This window comes from Nicotiana tomentosiformis, chromosome 11 (assembly GCF_000390325.3).
Source record: "Nicotiana tomentosiformis chromosome 11, ASM39032v3, whole genome shotgun sequence".
NCBI lineage: Eukaryota > Viridiplantae > Streptophyta > Magnoliopsida > Solanales > Solanaceae > Nicotiana > Nicotiana tomentosiformis.
Window position 1 is genome coordinate 12634502 of NC_090822.1, and position 19083 is coordinate 12653584.

General features: G+C 39.1%; 2 protein-coding genes across 2 annotated transcripts; both read left to right on the forward strand.

Annotated features, from left to right (window-relative positions):
• The first annotated feature begins 13402 nt into the window (after positions 1–13402).
• Positions 13403–14115, forward strand: LOC138901046 (secreted RxLR effector protein 161-like). Its single transcript, XM_070188772.1, has 3 exons — positions 13403–13513; positions 13577–13843; positions 13981–14115. Exons 1-3 carry the CDS (start codon positions 13403–13405, stop codon positions 14113–14115), a joined length of 513 nt encoding a protein of 170 aa, XP_070044873.1.
• Positions 14116–16764: 2649 nt separating this feature from the next.
• Positions 16765–18855, forward strand: LOC104084986 (large ribosomal subunit protein eL39x). The gene is made up of 3 exons (XM_009588951.4): positions 16765–16904; positions 17014–17117; positions 18534–18855. The coding sequence occupies exons 1-3, from the start codon at positions 16902–16904 to the stop codon at positions 18580–18582; spliced, it is 156 nt and encodes a 51-aa protein (XP_009587246.1). The 5' UTR covers positions 16765–16901; the 3' UTR covers positions 18583–18855.
• Positions 18856–19083: the final 228 nt, after the last annotated feature.

The following is a 19083-nucleotide window of genomic DNA, read 5'->3' on the forward strand; positions in this document are numbered from 1 at the left end:
TTCACGACTTCAACTTGGATAAATATACTATATCCAAAAGTAATTATATTGCATAAATCCATGGTTATAATCATCATTTAATTCAGATTTAAATGGAGAAAAATAGGATTTTTGCAAAATCTCTTCAAGAAAAAAAATTTAAGATTTTGAGGTCGAGTTGTTATCGGAATTTGATAAAATTGGTATGGTTGAACTCGTATCGGAATGGGTGTTCAGATTTCGTAAAAATTATGTCAAGTTCCGTGAGGCGAGCCCTGCGTTGACTTTTGTTGACTTTTTAGAATAAATTTTTAAGTCGGCGTTTTATTATCCGAAATTATTTTCGATGAATATTAATGAAGTTATACAATTAATTTGGATAGATTTGAGCGGTCTGGAGGTCAATTCAAGCAAGAAGACGATTGTGGAATATCGGCATAACTTCAAAAAGGTAAGTATCTTGCCTAACCTTGAGTGGGGAAATTACCCCTTAGGCATCGAGTCTTATGTGCCATTTGTGAAATGTGAAAATCCGTGTACGCGAGGTGACGAGTATGTATTCGGGCTTATATGTGCAAAATATATTGGTTTAAAATCTTAGGCATATTGTGTAGCAAATTGGATAATTGTAGACATTTATTAAATCATCTATTTGCCATGCCTCAATTAGCGTTTGTTGAATTTGTTTTTATATGACCATTTGATGTGATTATTACTTGTATATTTATGTGGATTCTGTGAGTTTGATGATTTGATATTTCTTGGAAGTTAATTTCATCATGGATTTTTCCTCTGCAAATAATTAATGAAATAAGTTTAAACTAAGGCATTAATATAACTATCAAGAATTTGGATTAATGAAGGTGTTGCCCTATACTGAGTATTTTCCATCTCTGTTGTTGTTTTGAGGTTTTATACACATTGTATGGAGCCTTGGACTATTTGTTGTGAAATGAATTGATTTTGTTATGTTGCCGTGATAATATTCCGTATAAATTGTTGTGTTATTTGAGTTTTTATTTTGAGGATATAAGGGTAGCATTCCACTGTTGATATTATGTGTGTATAAGGGTGTCATTTCACTGTTGTTATATGTGTTGGATATTTTCTGGGCGGAGTGATAAGGATGGTTATATGAGAGATAAGGGTGGCTATTGAAATTATCAGGGCGAAGGGATAAGGGAGGCTATTATAGGAGTGATAAGGGGGCCTATTATAGGAGTGATAAGGGTGGCTATAGGAGAGATAAATGTGGCTAATGTCAGGGATGATATGTGATGACGTGGAGTTATTGTGTTGGTGATTTTCATGTGATGTTGGGATTTTCCTTGTGTTTCTTTTTATATCTTGTGCAAATTGTCTTGTTGTTTCGGTAAACTTGATAATAGTCTAACCTATATTGAAATTGGGAGCATGTGGCTATTGCCAGGCGGATTATGAAATGAAATATGGGCACGAGGTGTCGTGAGTAAATAATGATGATATTGACATGTGAATTGTTCGTGCAGTTGTGATATGAAACGTGGGCACGAGTGTTACACCCTATATTTTCGTACGTAAAAATGCGTCGTAAGCAAACTAATGTAGGACCAAAAATGAGATAATATTTAAAAGTATATAAAGTAAGTTAATCATGTTACCTATGAGGTTACAAATATTGAAGATCATGAACAACAAGTACAAAGAGGGTTGGACAGTTCAGAAGCTAAAGCAATTGAATAAAACAATGTTTCGTCGAAAGTCGACAAGTTGGGAATGTTATAACATGTACCTTTGGGGTGAGACTATGGTTATTAACATGATAAAGAGATTATGTTATGATTTATATTAGTCGTATGACATCCGTGTGTTGTGTTTTAATGTCAAGCGAGTTGTGGAACAAAAGTCGATGAAAGTCATCACAAGTTACATTCATAAGTTTTACTGAAACTTTGGGTCAAATGTAACTGCGATTTTCTCCCAATATACTTAGATTTATGGGGTGTTCCACACATCAAATTAAAGATCTATGAGTCTATTTTCCAACGCATTAAACCGTTTGTCAATACGACATCGGAGTAGAGAGATATGGGCATGTTTGCGATACTGCGCAAGCTGCTAGGTGACAAGTAGGTGTGTCACCTACTTGCTTAAATGAAAGCCCAAAAATGGGCCATTTCGGGTCGTCCAAAGAGGCCTTTTAAAGGCCTATTTTCTTCATATATTAGACTTAAAATAGAGCATAATAACCAGACATAAGCTCTGCAAAGAATCCTCCCAAAAATTTCCCACAAACCCTAATTGATTTTCTCTCCCTTTCAAGTTCTAATTGGAGGTAAAACCTAGAGTTTGAAGAACCAAGATAGGAGCTGAGTTATCCAACAAATAAGGTGAGTTTACTGCTCTCTTTCATCCAGTTTTTCTTCTATAAATTCATGGTAAGTCGTTCTATACTTGTAAGAACTCGCGGGACGGTGATCAGAAGCCGTGAGTTCGAGTTATTCACTTGTAGCGGACTGTTTTGTGGACTGTTTTGTGTTGCTGTTGGGCTGCGTGTTTCACTACTGTTTTGTGGAGTTTTGGAGGAGGAAGGGGATGTAGAAACACCATATAAATGTAGGGTGGTTGGTTGGTCGTTCATCATAACATTTCCGGGTCGTTTGACACTACTACGGTGGTCGTTTTGTGTATGAAGAGATTGGGGTGTGTTGGGCTGTTTTGTAGTATTTGATGGCGTATATAGGGCTGGAAAATGATGTATATATGTTGTTATTGTTCTATTCTTGTATTGTTGGTGTTATCTTGAATTTGGAGGAAGTAAGGATTATAGGGGAGATGCTGCCCGTTTTAATACAAAATAAGTTTGTCGTTCGTTGTGCGATAGTTGTAACTTTCGTAACTTAACGATAGTATTATTATCATTCTTGTAGATTAAGGTGCGAAGAGGTGAGTTCAACTTGGTGATTGGAAAGATTGTGATAAGGTATGTTAAGGCTAAGCCCTTCCTTCATTTTGGCATGATCTCGTAGCTACATGTGTTAATAATGAGACATAAAGAGAAGTTCGTATTCATGAATTTATTCACATTATTCTAGTCTCATAAGTTACAATATTATTCCTTATCGAGACTTCATATTCAGTTTAGTTTTGTCTTTATTCAGTCAAGAGAGCAGAGGGTCTATATATATATATATAGTATTACACTATTTTCACCACCATCGAGCTATAATCGGTGGGCAGGTCCCTATTGGGCAACCTCTGATCAGATGGTAAGTTATATATACCGAGCCTACTGTGGCCGAGCGCCTATGAGCGAGCCCAGGATGGCCGAGATACAGAGCCCAGTATGGCCGAGCGCCTATGAGCGAGCCTACTACGGCCGAGCATTTACACGTACCGAGCCTTATAGGGCCGGACATTTATTTTACTTACTATATTGAAGGAGTTTAGTCACTATCAGCAGGTAAGTATATCTCCAGATCATCTTTGACTCCCAGTTACTTCCAGTTATTATATTATCAGTTCAGTTTCGATTTTCAGTTATGTTATTGCCTTACATACTCGGTACATTATTTCGTACTGACGTCCCTTTTTTGGGGACGCTCCATTTCATGCATGCAGGTTCAGATAGACAGGCGAGTAGATCTCCTCAGTAGGTGTTTCCCGAGTTCAGCCTGATCGGTAAGCTCCACGTCTTTCGGAGTTGCCAGGTCTAGAGTGTTGTGTACATCTTATGTATATCTGTATATATGTTATGGGTAGGTCGGGGCCCTGTTCCGATCATAGTACATCTATCAGTAGAGGCTTGTAGACATATCCTGTTGGTTAGTGCAGTATGTTGGGTTTGTAGGCCTGGTATGTATATTTGATGGTTTGTCAGCTGTAGTAGCTATGACGGCCTTGTTGGCCTAGCTTTATATTGATGTTTAGTTAGCGCTAGTTTCCATTAAGTTTTATATTTTGCTTCGCAAATTGTCTTGCAAGGTGGCCCCATGGCCAAAGTATGACATTATATGTTCAGAGTTCCTTAGTCGCAATTTGGTACGCCAGGTTAGGTGAGGCACCGGGTGCTTGTCTCGCTCCTAGGTTCGGGGCGTTACAAACTTGGTATCAGAGCAGTTCTGTCCTAGGAAGTCTACAAGTCGTGTCTAGTAGGGTCTTGTTTATAGATGTGTTGTGCACCACATTATATAAGCAGGGAACTACAGGGCATTTAGGAGTTGGTTACCCTTCTTTGAAATCTAAATCGTGCTATAGAACTGAGTTATAGGAAATTTGAATTAAACTTATGTGTTGGTGTTTGCATGCACAGATGACGGTGACTAGGAAGACTACGGCTAGCCAGAGGAGAGATACAGCAGCAGGTGAGGGGACCAGCAGGTTACCCCCAGTAGATGGGGCCCAGTCTGAGGCTCAAGGCGAGACCCCTACTCAGCCATTACCGAAAAGGAATCTGCACATCCAGTTCCCCCTCCACTTCTATCAGATCAGGACTTGAGAAGTGCGGTGCATTTATTGACATAGTTGGTAGCTACCCAGCAACAGGCTAGGGCATCAGCTAGTGCAGGAACTTCTGAGGGGTCTGGGAGTTCAAGGGTCCGAGAGTTTATTGCTTTGAGTCCCCCAGAGTTCACGGGGACAGATCAGAGGGAGGACCCGCAGGATTTCATAGATCAGCTTCACAGGATCTTTCGTGTTATGCATGCCACGGAGAAAGAGGCAGTTGAGCTAGCAGCTTTTCGACTCCGAGATATAGCCATCCTTTGGTACGAGGGATGGGAGAGGTCCAGGGGACGTGATGCATCTCCAGCTATTTGGGAGAATTTTTCAGATGCCTTCCTTGACCAGTACTTACCACGGGAGATCCGACAGGCTCGAGTCGATCAGTTTCTAGCCCTCAAGCAGGGTAATATGAGTGTTCGAGAGTATAGTCTCCATTTTGACTCATTGGCCAGATATGCACCATCCATAGTTGCTACTATGCGGGACAGGATTCACAGGTTTATAGCAGGGTTAGCCCCAGAGTTAACCGAGGCATGTGCCACCGCTGCATTGCAGGATAGTATGGATATCTCCCGGATTCAGGCATTTGCCCAGAATATAGAAAGGGGTAGGCGTCAGCAGCAGGGTACAGAGAGGGTTGAGCAAGGGCAACGTAAGAGGATGAGATTTCCCAGGTCTCAGGAGCAATCTCAGGGTAGTTATAGGACCCAGTACTTCGGACGGCCACCTAGGCCTCCGCCACCTCGGTTACAGGGTTACAGGTATGACCGCTATACTCAGTCAGGACAAGGTGAGAGCTCACGGGCATCGGGTTTGCAGCGACATCGAGGTTCTATGCAGACATGGTCATTTCCTCCACGGTGTGGCATATGTGGTAGAGGACACTTAGGCCAATGTCGAGCAGGTTCTGATGCTTGTTATACATGTGGGCGTCTGGGGCATATGATGCAAGATTGCCCAAATAGAGATTCTGGGGGAATGGCACAACCAGCGAGTTCAGCAACATGATCATCTATGTTCGTGCATCCTTCAGGGCGCGAGTCTCAGTCTTCGGCTGGTAGAGGTCGAGGAAGAGGTAGAGGTTCCAGTTCAGGTGGTAATCAGAACCGTATCTATGCTTTAGCGGGTCGACAGGACCAGGAGTCTTCACCAGACGTTATGACAGGTATATTAACCATTTGCTCTCACGATGCTTATGCTTTGATAGACCCAGGATCTACTTTATCATATATTACCCCATTTGTCGCGAGGAAGTTTGGTATAGTGCTTGAAATACTAAGTGATCCTTTTGCGGTATCTATACCGGTCGGAGAATCGATTATTGCTAGACGGGTTTACCGAGGTTGTACGGTGACAATTTGTAGTCGTCAAACCTCAGCTGACCTAGTTGAGCTAGAGATGATGGATTTTGATGCTATCATGGGCATGGACTGGTTGGCAGGTTGCTATGCCACAGTTGATTGCCGAGCAAAGGCAGCCAGATTTCATTTTCTGGGTGAGCCAGTCCTTGAATGGGTAGGTAATACACCAACACCCAGAGGTAGGTTTATTTCCTATCTGAAGGCGAGGAAAATGATCGCAAAAGGGTGCATTTATCATATTGTGTGAGTTAGAGATGCAGATGCTGAGATACCTACACTTCAGTCTATTCCCGTAGTCAAAGAGTATGCAGATGTGTTTCCAGATGAGCTTCCAGGTATTCCTCCAGAGCGAGAGATTGATTTTAGCATCGATTTGCTTCCAGGAACTCAACCAATATCCGTCCCTCCATATAGAATGGCACCTGGCGAATTGAAGGAGTTGAAGGAGCAGTTAAAAGATTTGTTGGAGAAAGGTTACATCAGGCCCAGTACCTCACCTTGGGGTGCACCAGTACTATTTGTGCGGAAGAAAGACGGCTCGCTGAGGATGTGTATCGATTATAGGCAGCTGAACAAGGTAACTATTAAGAATAAGTATCCACTTCCAAGGATCGATGACTTGTTTGATCAGTTGCAGGGGGCTAGATGCTTTTCAAAGATAGATTTGAGGTCGGGGTACCACCAGGTCAGAGTTCGGGAAAAGATATTCCGAAGACAGCCTTCAGGACCCGATATGGCCACTTCGAGTTCCTTGTCATGTCCTTCGGGTTGACTAATGCACCCGCTGTATTTATGGACTTGATGAATAGCCTATTCCGGCCATTTTTAGATTTGTTCGTGATAGTATTTATTGATGATATTCTGGTTTATTCCCGTTCAGAGGATGAGCATGCGGACCACCTGCGAGCGGTACTCTAAACCCTCCGTGATCGTAAGTTGTATGCTAAGTTTTCTAAATGTGAGTTCTGGTTGAAGTCTGTAGCATTCTTGGGGCATATTGTATCAGATGAAGGGATAAAGGTGGACACGCAGAAGATTGAGGCCGTGAAATCTTGGCCTAGACCTACCGCTTCGACAGAGGTTCGTAGCTTTCTAGGCTTAGCAGGATACTATCGGAGGTTCGTAGAGGGTTTTTCTTCCCTTTCGGCACCATTGACGAAGTTGACGCAGAAATCAACTAAGTTTCAGTGGACGGAGTCTTGCGAGCGGAGTTTCCAAGAGCTTAAGAACAGGTTGACCTCAGCGCCAGTTTTAACACTTCCAGAGGGTCCAGAGGGTTATGTCGTGTATTGTGATGCCTCAGGTGTTGGGTTAGGATGTGTCCTGATGCAACATGGGAAGGTAATTGCTTATGCTTCAAGGCAGTTAAGGAAGCACGAGAAGAATTATCCAACCCACGATCTCGAGTTAGCTGCGGTTGTCCATGCACTTAAGATATGGCGGCATTATTTATATGGTGTTCATGTTGATATATTTACTGATCATAAAAGCCTACAATATATCTTCAAGCAGAAAGAGTTGAATTTGCGACAAAGGCGATGGCTTGAGTTATTGAAAGATTACGATGTTAACATTCTCTACCATCCAGGGAAAGCTAATGTTGTAGCAGATGCCTTAAGTCGCCGATCTATGGGTAGCTTAGCACACGTAGAGCCCAAGAAAAGACAATTAGCTAGAGAGATTCATCAATTGGCTTCGTTGGGGGTTCGGTTAGTAGATTCTGAGGATGGTGGAGTTGTACTCCAAAACACTACAAAATCATCCCTCATAGCGGAAGTCAAGGAAAGGCAGTACGAGGACCCAGAGTTGGTCGAGCTGAGAGAGCGAGTTCCGCAGCAGAAGAAGCCACTGTTAGAGCTAAAGGGAGATGGGGTTCTCAGATATAGGGGTCGTTTGTGTGTTCCAGATGTAGCAGGGCTACGAGACAGGATTATGTCAGAGGCACATTATTCATGGTATTCCATCCATCCTGGGTCGACGAAGATGTATCATGACATTAAGGATGTGTACTGGTGGAATGATATGAAGAAGAACATTGCTGAGTTTGTCGCCCAATGTACTAGTTGCCAGCAAGTGAAGGTAGAGCACCAGAAGCCTGGAGGGCTAATGCAGACTATAGAGATCCCGACATGGAAATGGGAGGCGATAAACATGGACTTTATCACGGGTTTACCTCGTTCTAATCGTAAGTTCGATTCCATATGGGTGATAGTCGATAGGCTCACGAAATCAGCTCACTTCCTACCGGTCAGATCTACATATACAGCAGAAAGATTATGCCAAGTTATATATTAAGGAGATAGTGCGGCTACACGGAGTACCAGTTTCTATTATATCTGACCGTGGGGCTCAATTTACAGCACATTTTTGGAGGTCATTTCAGAGAGGTCTAGGGACTCAGGTGAATCTCAGCACAGCTTTTCATCCACAGACTGATGGACAAGCCGAGCGCACAATTCAGACGCTCGAGGATATGTTACGAGTATGTGTGTTGGATTTTAAAAGAAGTTGGGATGAACATCTACCTCTTATCGAGTTTGCATATAATAACAGTTACCACTCCAGTATTCAGATGGCTCCGTACGAGGCTTTGTATGGGCGTAAGTGCAGATCTCCTATAGGGTGGTTTGATGTTGGGGAATCTGGGTTATATGGGCCAGACCTGGTTCAACAGGCCATAGAGAAAGTAAAGCTTATCCGGGAGCGACTGTTGACAGCTCAGAGTCGTCAGAAGTCATATTCTGACGTGCGGCGACGAGACTTAGAGTTCAGGATTAATGACTGGGTATTCTTAAAGGTATCACCTATGAAGGGCGTGATGAGGTTTGGCAAGAAAGGCAAGCTTAGCCCACGGTATATTGGGCCTTATAGGATCATTCGGAGAGTGGGTCAAGTAGCTTATGAGTTAGAGTTGCCCTCAGAATTGGAGTCTGTCCATCCGGTTTTTTACGTATCTATGCCACGGAAGTGCATTGGCGATCCTACCCGAGTGGTGCCCACGGATGATGTACAGATTACAGAGGACTTGTCATACGAGGAAATTCCAGTTGCCATCCTAGACCGACAAATCCACAAGCTACGAAATAAGGAGGTAGCTTCCGTGAAGGTTTTATGGAGGAGCAAGAATGTAGAAGAGATGACGTGGGAATCGGAGGGAGAAATGAAGTCTAAATACCCCCACCTATTTCAAACTGAAGATATGGCTCGAGATGGGATGCTACAACACACCTCTATTCAGGCTAGCAGGTCATCAGGTAAGCTTTTATTTTTCACTTTTAGTATTTATGATTTACGGTTGGTAAGGCAAAGTGTTGCTATTTATAAACATTGGCCATGTGTGGCATGCATAGTATGTTTTCTGGCTACGTGCAGGTTGGTTTTAACCTAGTGTACGAAGGATACTCTGGCAAAATTTTCCAAAGTCTCTAAGAGTAAACATTCGAGGACGAATGTTCCCAAGGGGGGAGTGATGTTACACCCTATATTTTCGTACGTAAAAATGCGTCGTAAGAAAACTAATGTAGGACCAAAAATGAGATAATATTTAAAAGTATATAAAGTAAGTTAATCATGTTACCTATGAGGTTACAAATATTGAAGATCATGAACAACAAGTACAAAGAGGGTTGGACAGTTCAGAAGCTAAAGCAATTGAATAAAACAATGTTTCGTCGAAAGTCGACAAGTTGGGAATGTTATAACATGTACCTTTGGGGTGAGACTATGGTTATTAACATGATAAAGAGATTATGTTATGATTTATATTAGTCGTATGACATCCGTGTGTTATGTTTTAATGTCAAGCGAGTTGTGGAACAAAAGTCGATGAAAGTCATCACAAGTTACATTCATAAGTTTTACTGAAACTTTGGGTCAAATGTAACTGCGATTTTCTTCCAATATACTTAGATTTATGGGGTGTTCCACACATCAAATTAAAGATCTATGAGTCTATTTTCCAACGCATTAAACCGTTTGTCAATACGACATCGGAGTAGAGAGATATGGGCATGTTTGCGATACTGCGCAAGCTGCTAGGTGACAAGTAGGTGTGTCACCTACTTGCTTAAATGAAAGCCCAAAAATGGGCCATTTCGGGTCGTCCAAAGAGGCCTTTTAAAGGCCTATTTTCTTCATATATTAGACTTAAAATAGAGCATAATAACCAGACATAAGCTCTGCAAAGAATCCTCCCAAAAAATTCCCACAAACCCTAATTGATTTTCTCTCCCTTTCAAGTTCTAATTGGAGGTAAAACCTAGAGTTTGAAGAACCAAGATAGGAGCTGAGTTATCCAACAAATAAGGTGAGTTTACTGCTCTCTTTCATCCAGTTTTTCTTCTATAAATTCATGGTAAGTCGTTCTATACTTGTAAGAACTCACGGGACGGTGATCAGAAGCCGTGAGTTCGAGTTATTCACTTGTAGCGGACTGTTTTGTGGACTGTTTTGTGTTGCTGTTGGGCTGCGTGTTTTACTACTGTTTTGTGGAGTTTTGGAGGAGGAAGGGGATGTAGAAACACCATATAAATGTAGGGTGGTTGGCTGGTCGTTCATCATAACATTTCCGGGTCGTTTGGCACTACTACGGTGGTCGTTTTGTGTATGAAGAGATTGGGGTGTGTTGGGCTGTTTTGTAGTATTTGATGGCGTATATAGGGCTGAAAAATGATGTATATATGTTGTTATTGTTCTGTTCTTGTATTGTTGGTGTTATCTTGAATTTGGAGGAAGTAAGGATTATAGGGGAGATGCTGCCCGTTTTAATACAAAATAAGTTTGTCGTTCGTTGTGCGATAGTTGTAACTTTCGTAACTTAACGATAGTATTATTATCATTCTTGTAGATTAAGGTGCGAAGAGGTGAGTTCAACTTGGTGATTGGAAAGATTGTGATAAGGTATGTTAAGGCTAAGCCCTTCCTTCATTTTGGCATGATCTCGTAGCTACATGTGTTAATAATGAGACATAAAGAGAAGTTCGTATTCATGAATTTATTCACATTATTCTAGTCTCATAAGTTACAATATTATTCCTTATCGAGACTTCATATTCAGTTTAGTTTTGTCTTTATTCAGTCAAGAGAGCAGAGGGTCTATATATATATATATAGTATTACACTATTTTCACCACCATCGAGCTATAATCGGTGGGCAGGTCCCTATTGGGCAACCTCTGATCAGATAATAAGTTATATATACCGAGCCTACTGTGGCCGAGCGCCTATGAGCGAGCCCAGGATGGCCGAGATACAAAGCCCAGTATGGCCGAGCACCTATGAGCGAGCCTACTACGGCCGAGCATTTACACGTACCGAGCCTTATAGGGCCGGACATTTATTTTACTTACTATATTGAAGGAGTTTAGTCACTATCAGCAGGTAAGTATATCTCCAGATCATCTTTGACTCCCAGTTACTTCCAGTTATTATATTATCAGTTTAGTTTTGATTTTCAGTTATGTTATTGCCTTACATACTCGGTACATTATTTCGTACTGATGTCCCTTTTTCGGGGACGCTGCATTTCATGCGTGCAGGTTCAGACAGACAGACGGGTAGACCTCCTTAGTAGGTGTTTCCCGAGTTCAGCCTGATCGGTAAGCTCCATGTCTTTCGGAGTTACCAGGTCTAGAGTGTTGTGTACATCTTATGTATATCTGTATATATGTTATGGGTAGGTCGGGGCCCTGTTCCGATCATAGTACATCTATCAGTAGAGGCTTGTAGACATATCCTGTTGGTTAGTGCAGTATGTTGGGTTTGTAGGCCTGGTATGTATATTTGATGGTTTGTCAGCTGTAGTAGCTATGACGGCCTTGTCGGCCTAGCTTTATATTGATGTTTAGTTAGCGCTAGTTTCCATTAAGTTTTATATTTTGCTTCGCAAATTATCTTGCAAGGTGGCCCCATGGCCAAAGTATGACATTATATGTTCAGAGTCCCTTAGTCGCAATTTGGTACGCCAGGTTAGGTGAGGCACCGGGTGCTTGTCTCGCTCCTAGGTTCGGGGCGTGACAACGAGGTGCCGTGGTTAAATGATGATGATATTGGCATGTGAGTTGTCTGTGCGGTTGTGGTAAAGAAATTGGCACGAGGTATCGTGGAAATATGAAATTGGGCTTAGACCCGTACTTTATGATTTTGAAATGAGGTATCACAGGGTGACTTTTATTCGAAAGATACTTATTTGAAGGAATTATATTTTGAAAGATATTTATTGAAGGAATTCTATTCGAAAAAGATTTATTTAAAATAATTATATTTGAAAGATATTTATTTGAAGGGAGTATATTCAAAATATATTTATTAAAAAGTATTATATCCTGAAAAGTATTATTTGAGAAGCATATATGCGAAAGATTTATATTTGAAGGACTTGATTTAATTGGGTGTACTTGTATTTATTATTTTTTGAGCAATATTAATGGTGTTTTTATTGCCCTGTTGTGCATATCACTGGTTGATTAGTGTTGCCATTATTGTTATTTATTTTTTATTATTTTATATACTATATTACACAGGTTATTAGACTAGTGAGTGTCTTGACTGTACCTCATCACTATTCCACTGAGGTTAGTCTTGATACTTACTGGGTACCGACCGTGGTGTACTCATACTACACTTCTGCACATTTTTGTGCAGAGCCAGGTATTGGAGCTATCAGACTCGGACAGAGTTAAAATGTGATCACAAGGATTCAAGGTAGAGCTGCTTGGTCGTCACAGTTCCTTGGAGTCTTTCCATTTTATTGTACTGTTAATTATTATTCAAACAATATTGAGTATTCAATCCTTGAGATCATTTCATGTATTCAGTTAGAGTTCGTGACTCAATATTACCAGTCTTGGGAGGTTGTTTGTAACTATTTTCGCTGTTAGTTTCTATTTTTTTTTAAATGGCTTGAAATGTAATTATAATCGACTTACCTAGTCTTAGAGACAAGTGTCATCACGACGCCAGTGGTGGGATTTTTGGGTCGTGACAAAACCTTTTCTCCAGTAGCCATGCTTAAATCCATTATGATTCTCTTATCCATTGCTGCTCATTACGATTATGAGATTTGGAAAATGGATGTCAAGACGGCTTTTCTTAATGGAAGTCTTGATGAGTGCATCTATATGTCACAACCAGTTGGTTTCATAAAAAGTGGCAATGAGCACATGTTGTGTAAATTAAAGAAATCCATTTATGGATTGAAACAAGCTTCTAGAGCATGTAATACTTGTTTTGACACATCGATTCAATGTGAAAATGAGTCTTGTGTCTATAAGATATGGGATAGAGATAAAGTTATATTTTGGGTTTTGTACGTGGATGATATTTTGCTCATAGGAAATAATGTGAGCATGTTAAATTCAGTAAAGGAATGGTTGTCCTCACGTTTTGATATGAAATACTTGGGACAAGTGGCACATATCCTTGGGATCAAGCTTATGCGAGATCGAAAGTGAAGGATATTAGGCTTATCCCAAGCACTTTATATTGATACTATTCTCACCAGGTTTAGCATGTAAGATTCCAAGAAAGGCTTTCTCCCTTTGAGATATGGAATCTCTCTGTCAAAAGATCAGTCCCCAAAAATGACTGATGAGATAGAAAAGATGAAGGCAGTCCCTTATGCTTCTGTTGTAGGGAGTCTCATGTATGCTATGCTATGTACTAGACCTGATATCTACTTTGTTGTTGGCATGGTTAGTAGATTTTAGTCTAACTCTGGATGAGAACACTGGACTATCGTTAAACATATAATCAAGTACTTGAAAAGGACTAGGGATTATATGTTGGTTTATCACTCAGGTGATCTTGCACCCATTGGCTATACTGATTCAGATTTCCAGTCAGATAGAGATTCTAGAAAATCTACCTCAGGATATATTTTTACCTTAGGAGGTGGAGCCATAAGTTGGAGGAGTATCAAGCAATCATGTGTTGTTGATTCCACCATGGAAGCCGAATATGTGGATGCATCTGAGGCAGCTAAAGAGGCTGTTTGGCTCGGGAACTTTCTAAATGAGCTTAATGTAGTTCGTTCGATTTAAGCATTGATTGTACTTTATTGTGACAATAGTGGTGCAGTTGCAAACTCGAAAGAACCAAGAAGACATAAAAGGAGTAAGCATATTGAGCGTAATATCACTTAATTCGGGACATAACTTAGAGAGGTGATGCAAGAGTGTTGAAGATTGCGTCAGAGGACAATTTGGCAGACCCGTTTACAAAGAGCTTGCCACAAAAGACTTTTGACAAGCATGTAGAAGGAAGGGGTATTAGAGTTGTAGACGCATGGTTATGAGTCTAAGTGGGAGATTGTTGGGATATACTATTAACCATGCGGTTTAAACATAGTATTGTGTTTTATTATTTATAGAATAATTATTTATTTAATTTATTCAATTCAATAAAGTACTATTTTAAATAGATAATTTGTTACATGCATGTCCTTTAGTTATGTAGTAGACAATTTAGTGTATGGAATCTTAGCTCATGCACAGAAGATTAAATTGTCGGTTCTCATAATTAATAAACTATGTTCATAATCGATGATATTATTAGGCAAAATATCTTGATGATTGTAAGCACAAGATTATAGTATAATTTGTCTTGATTATGGGAGTGGTTTTACTCCGACTTCTTGTGACAGTATAACAACAATAACAACCCAGTAAAATCTCACTAATGGGGTCTGGGGAGGGTAGTATGTACGCAGACCTTACCCCTACACCGAAGGAGTAGAGAGGTTGTTTCCGAAAGACCCCCGGCTCAAGAAAACAAAAAGACAAAATGACAATAGAAGACAATATTAGTATCACCACAACAATCATAGGAAAAATAGGAACACCGTAAAATCTGGAAGAAAGATGCAAAGCAAAAGCGATAGCAAGTAAATAGGACCTGCACTGAAAAGCGAAATAGTAAGCCACAACATTGCCACTAGCTATCTTAGACAAAACCCCTACCTGGCTAGTCCTACAATGGTACGAAGTAAGGCAAGATTCAACTACCTCCTAACCTACAACCCTAATACTCGACCTCCACATCTTCCTATCAAGTGTCATGTCCTCGGAAATTTGGAGCATCGCCATATCCTGCCTGATCACCTCTTCCCAATACTTCTTAGGCCGCCCTCTACCTCTTCTCGTGCCCTCCACAACCAGTCGCTCACACCTCCGTATCGAAGCATCTAGGCTTCTCCTATGAATATGTCCGAACCATCTAAGCCTCACTTCCCGCATCTTGTCATCAATGGGAGCCGCGTGCACCTTCTCCCGACTTCTTGTGCCAGTATACTTAGTGTATATTGAACGGACCAAGTAGACAAAAGATGTTTTTGTACTGAATATATATAAAATATTTTCTCTAATTCATTGAATGAGCTTATACTCCTAATCTTGATATAATTATTATGATCAATGTGATTTGTTTGTTGTTTTGATTTATCAAAAGTACAATTATATTCAGAGTTAGTGTATGCCTGATAGATTGGACAATAACGAATAATATTTGTGAAATAATAATTAGTTGATAGAATCCATGATTCGTTTTTGAGTTTGATGATACTCCTTTATGTAAGTGTAACGACCGACTAGTCGTTTTGAGTATTACAACCCCGTTCCTCCATTTACTGCTCAATTTATGCCTTACAGTTGATTTATGACTTATCGAGTTAGTTAGTTCGGGTCCGGAAAGATTTTCATTCGTTCGATTATTCACAAGTTATTGTAGTGGGGCATAATTTTGGTACAATATTCGTTCTCCTATCTTGTTTAAAGGTACACATGTCCTGCTGGATTGACAAAAACTACATTTATTTACAAGTTATGATGGCGGGATATAACTTTAGTATCAATCTTAATTCTTATATCTTATTAAATTGTTCACATATTTTGTCGGATTAGTAGAACATGCATGTATTTAATTCTCCACAAGTTTTGACAGCAAGGCTTAACTTTAATACAATCTTCATTCTCCTCAACAACGCAAAAATGGCCAGTAGATGCAAATCTCCTCAAATTAATTTCACTTGAAGGCTTGCTCCCACACTATAACTCCAAATAGATTAGAAACATTTTTGTTTATTCCCAAGGATTTTTGTTTTCCAATCCCCCAATTAACCAATAAAAAATTAAAGAAAAAAGAAAAAAGTAACACTTTGAAAATGAAATGTGCTGTAATACCTACTACTCTTAGCTAGCGTTTGGCCATAGATTCCCAAATTTATTATGAAAAATCTGATTTGGGTGAAGTTTAGTTTGAAGATGAAAATGTGTTTGGACATCTGTTTTTGGTGAAGTTTGGTTTGAAAAAACATGAAACATGACTTATACCCACAAATTCTAAAAACTATCACAAATACCCAACAATATCATTATCAATAACATTCATTATACTATCGCAAACCATAGTCCTGAACATAAATTAATTTGATACAAAATTATCATTTTTAAAATGAACTACATGATACACTATCATATGACCGAGAAGACGAATCAACATCGTTACAAAATAATAAATGGTGGGCTCTTTTCTAAAATATAAAAGTTTGAGGCAATTTTTAAAAAATATAATAGTGATATTTTGGCCCAAAACCAGCTTAGGATTTAGAATTTGGCCAAAATGTAGGCAAAATCTATGGCCAAACATGTGTTTGTCAAATAAAACCCAAGTTTATTTTGGCAAAATCTATAGTCAAACGGGTCCTTAATGTTTGGGGATCTTTATAAAGATAGCCAACCAGATTCACTGTTTACTTTTTCTAGCCGTTATACATACACATAGAGTATTATATATGAATTATACATATATTATATATTCATCGGTTGTTATTAATTTAAGTGGTTGCGTGTGCGGCATTCTTCCATTATTATGTTTGAGCTGCTCAGAAACATCCTTATTGGGCTTACAGATTTCTGGCCCAAAACGTATTCTTATTGGGCTTCAGTTTGCCCACTGCACCTTCCAAACAAGGCACTATAAATAACCACAAACTAGGGTTTTTCCCCAAATCCTCATACGGTCGTCCGTCTTTCAGCTTCAGCAGCAGCAGCTCCAGCTCCGAGGAGGAAGTCCCCAACCGTGAAAATGGTGAGATCTTGTTCCATAAGTTCCAGCATAAAGATAGTAGCTCGAAAACTTCGTTTAATTTACCGATTTTGTTTATTTTATTTTGATCTTTCCTTATAATTTTGAGCAGCCGTCACACAAGACATTCATGATCAAGAAGAAGCTGGCGAAGAAGCAGAGGCAGAACAGGCCTATTCCTTATTGGATCCGAATGAGGACCGACAACACCATCAGGTATATTGATTTACCCTAATAATCTTACAAATTCATTGTCTTGTTTTATATAAAGTGTTTTTTTGTGGTCCGTCGGTAAATTCTGCCTTTTTTGCACATTTATCTTTCAATTACTCTTTAAAATGTGTATTTCTTGTTGCTTTATGTGTAGGAAACATGTTAAAGTTTGACTATTTTTAGAACTATATTATCGTATTACATTAAAAATCCTAATGTGTTTGTGAATATTCACAATATAATCTACTTGTTTCTTTTTGTGGTATAATAATACTCCATTTTTTGGTCTGTCGGTATATTCTACTTTTGTGCACGGTTAATGTTCAATTAGTTAAGATGTGTGTTTCAGGTCCCTTATGTGTTGGAAACATGTTAAGGTTAGACTATTTTTAGAATTATGGTATCCTAATACATGAGTAACAAAACGGTAGAACTGTAAAAAATCCTACTGCATTTGTGAATACTTCACAACCAAAAGGAGCAAAAGAGCACATTTCAATTAATTGAAGTGTTCAGTCGGTGCATACTGTTTCTTGTGCACAGTTAACTTTCAATTAGTTAAAAGTGTGTGTTTCTGGTCCCTTTATGTGTGTGGAAGCATGTTGTAGTTAGACTATTTTTTAGAACTTTATTATCCTGAAATTAAATGGTGAAATGGCTAAAAATCCTAATGCACATGTGAATATTCACAAGCTAAAGGATTAAAAGCGGCTGGAAAAAAGGATTAAAATCGCACATTTAAATCAATTGAAGCGTTTAGTTAGATATCGCGAGGACTAAAAGTTAGGAAGCATGTCTGAATTCGGTAAGTTTAAGTCTTCCCATACACTATGCCTGTTTTAAATGATTGCCATGCTGTATAAATAGGTTGTTCAAGTAATTAACCTCATAAGATGTTAACAGCTATGTATAGACCCTCATATTTCCTGTAATTGCATAAATTACTCAGGTAGTAATTGTCTTTTGCTTGTAATATATTTACCTTTGTCATCTGTAGTTAGAGTATTTTTAGAACCCTTAAATATGGAATAACAGTAAACTAAACGTAACCTTTGTCATCTGTAGTTAGAGTATTTTTAGAACCCTTAAATATGGAGTAACAGTAAACTAAACGTAACCTTTGTCATCTGTAGTTAGAGTATTTTTAGAACCCTTAAATATGGAGTAACAGTAAACTAAACGTAACACATGAGTAATTAAATGGCAGAACGGTTAATGATTCTAGTAAACCGTGAATATTCACAAGCAAAAGGATCAAAAGCTCAGATTTCAGTTCATTGATGGTTAAATCTTTTTAGTCAGATATTATAAGGATTAAAGTTATAATTTACCATCTAGGAACCAAAAGTGTTGTATTAGCCCTTTTTGTATTTTATCTTTCATTGATTGGGCTAAAATGTTGTGGTTGTGTTTTTTCAGGTACAATGCCAAGCGCAGGCACTGGAGACGTACCAAGTTAGGATTTTAAGGTGGAGGGCTCAAGTTTTGTTCAACATTTTATGGAAAACTTTCCGGGGTTCTGTTATTTTTGATTTTTGTTTACTAGGAGCTTATTCCGAAATGAAATCAAGTAGAGTTTTCTACTGATGTTTTGGTAAAAGTATTGGAGCTTGATTTTCCGCAGAGTTTATGTATTAAATGACTATTTTTGGATTTACTATGCTTTGTTGATCAATCTCTAGCATTTTAACTTGTGCATGGAACTCATATTAATGATCACAAAAGTGAAATTAGTTTTTTATGTCTGCACTTTTTCTTTTGGAAGGTTAGGGTTTATTTTATTGAAGGGCTTTAGAAAATTTCCTCTAAATTATTTTAGTCCTGTCTTCAACATTTGATATAGTTGTCAGCCATTAATACTAGAAAACGTTGTCAACATATGATTACCATAGGTCAAAATATTGTTCTTGTAAAACATCTTCGTACCTACTGAATATTGTTCTTGGAGATTCTTTTCGAACAAAAACCT

Coding starts and splice junctions, on each gene's coding strand:
- LOC138901046 (XM_070188772.1), top strand. CDS start 13,403: ATGACTGATGAGATAGAAAAGATGAAGGCAGTCCCTTATGCTTCTGTT. Junction 13,514..13,576: donor TCTACTTTGTTGTTGGCATG/GTTAGTAGATTT, acceptor CATATAATCAAG/TACTTGAAAAGGACTAGGGA. Junction 13,844..13,980: donor ACTTTCTAAATGAGCTTAAT/GTAGTTCGTTCG, acceptor GACATAACTTAG/AGAGGTGATGCAAGAGTGTT.
- LOC104084986 (XM_009588951.4), top strand. Junction 17,118..18,533: donor AGGACCGACAACACCATCAG/GTATATTGATTT, acceptor GTGTTTTTTCAG/GTACAATGCCAAGCGCAGGC.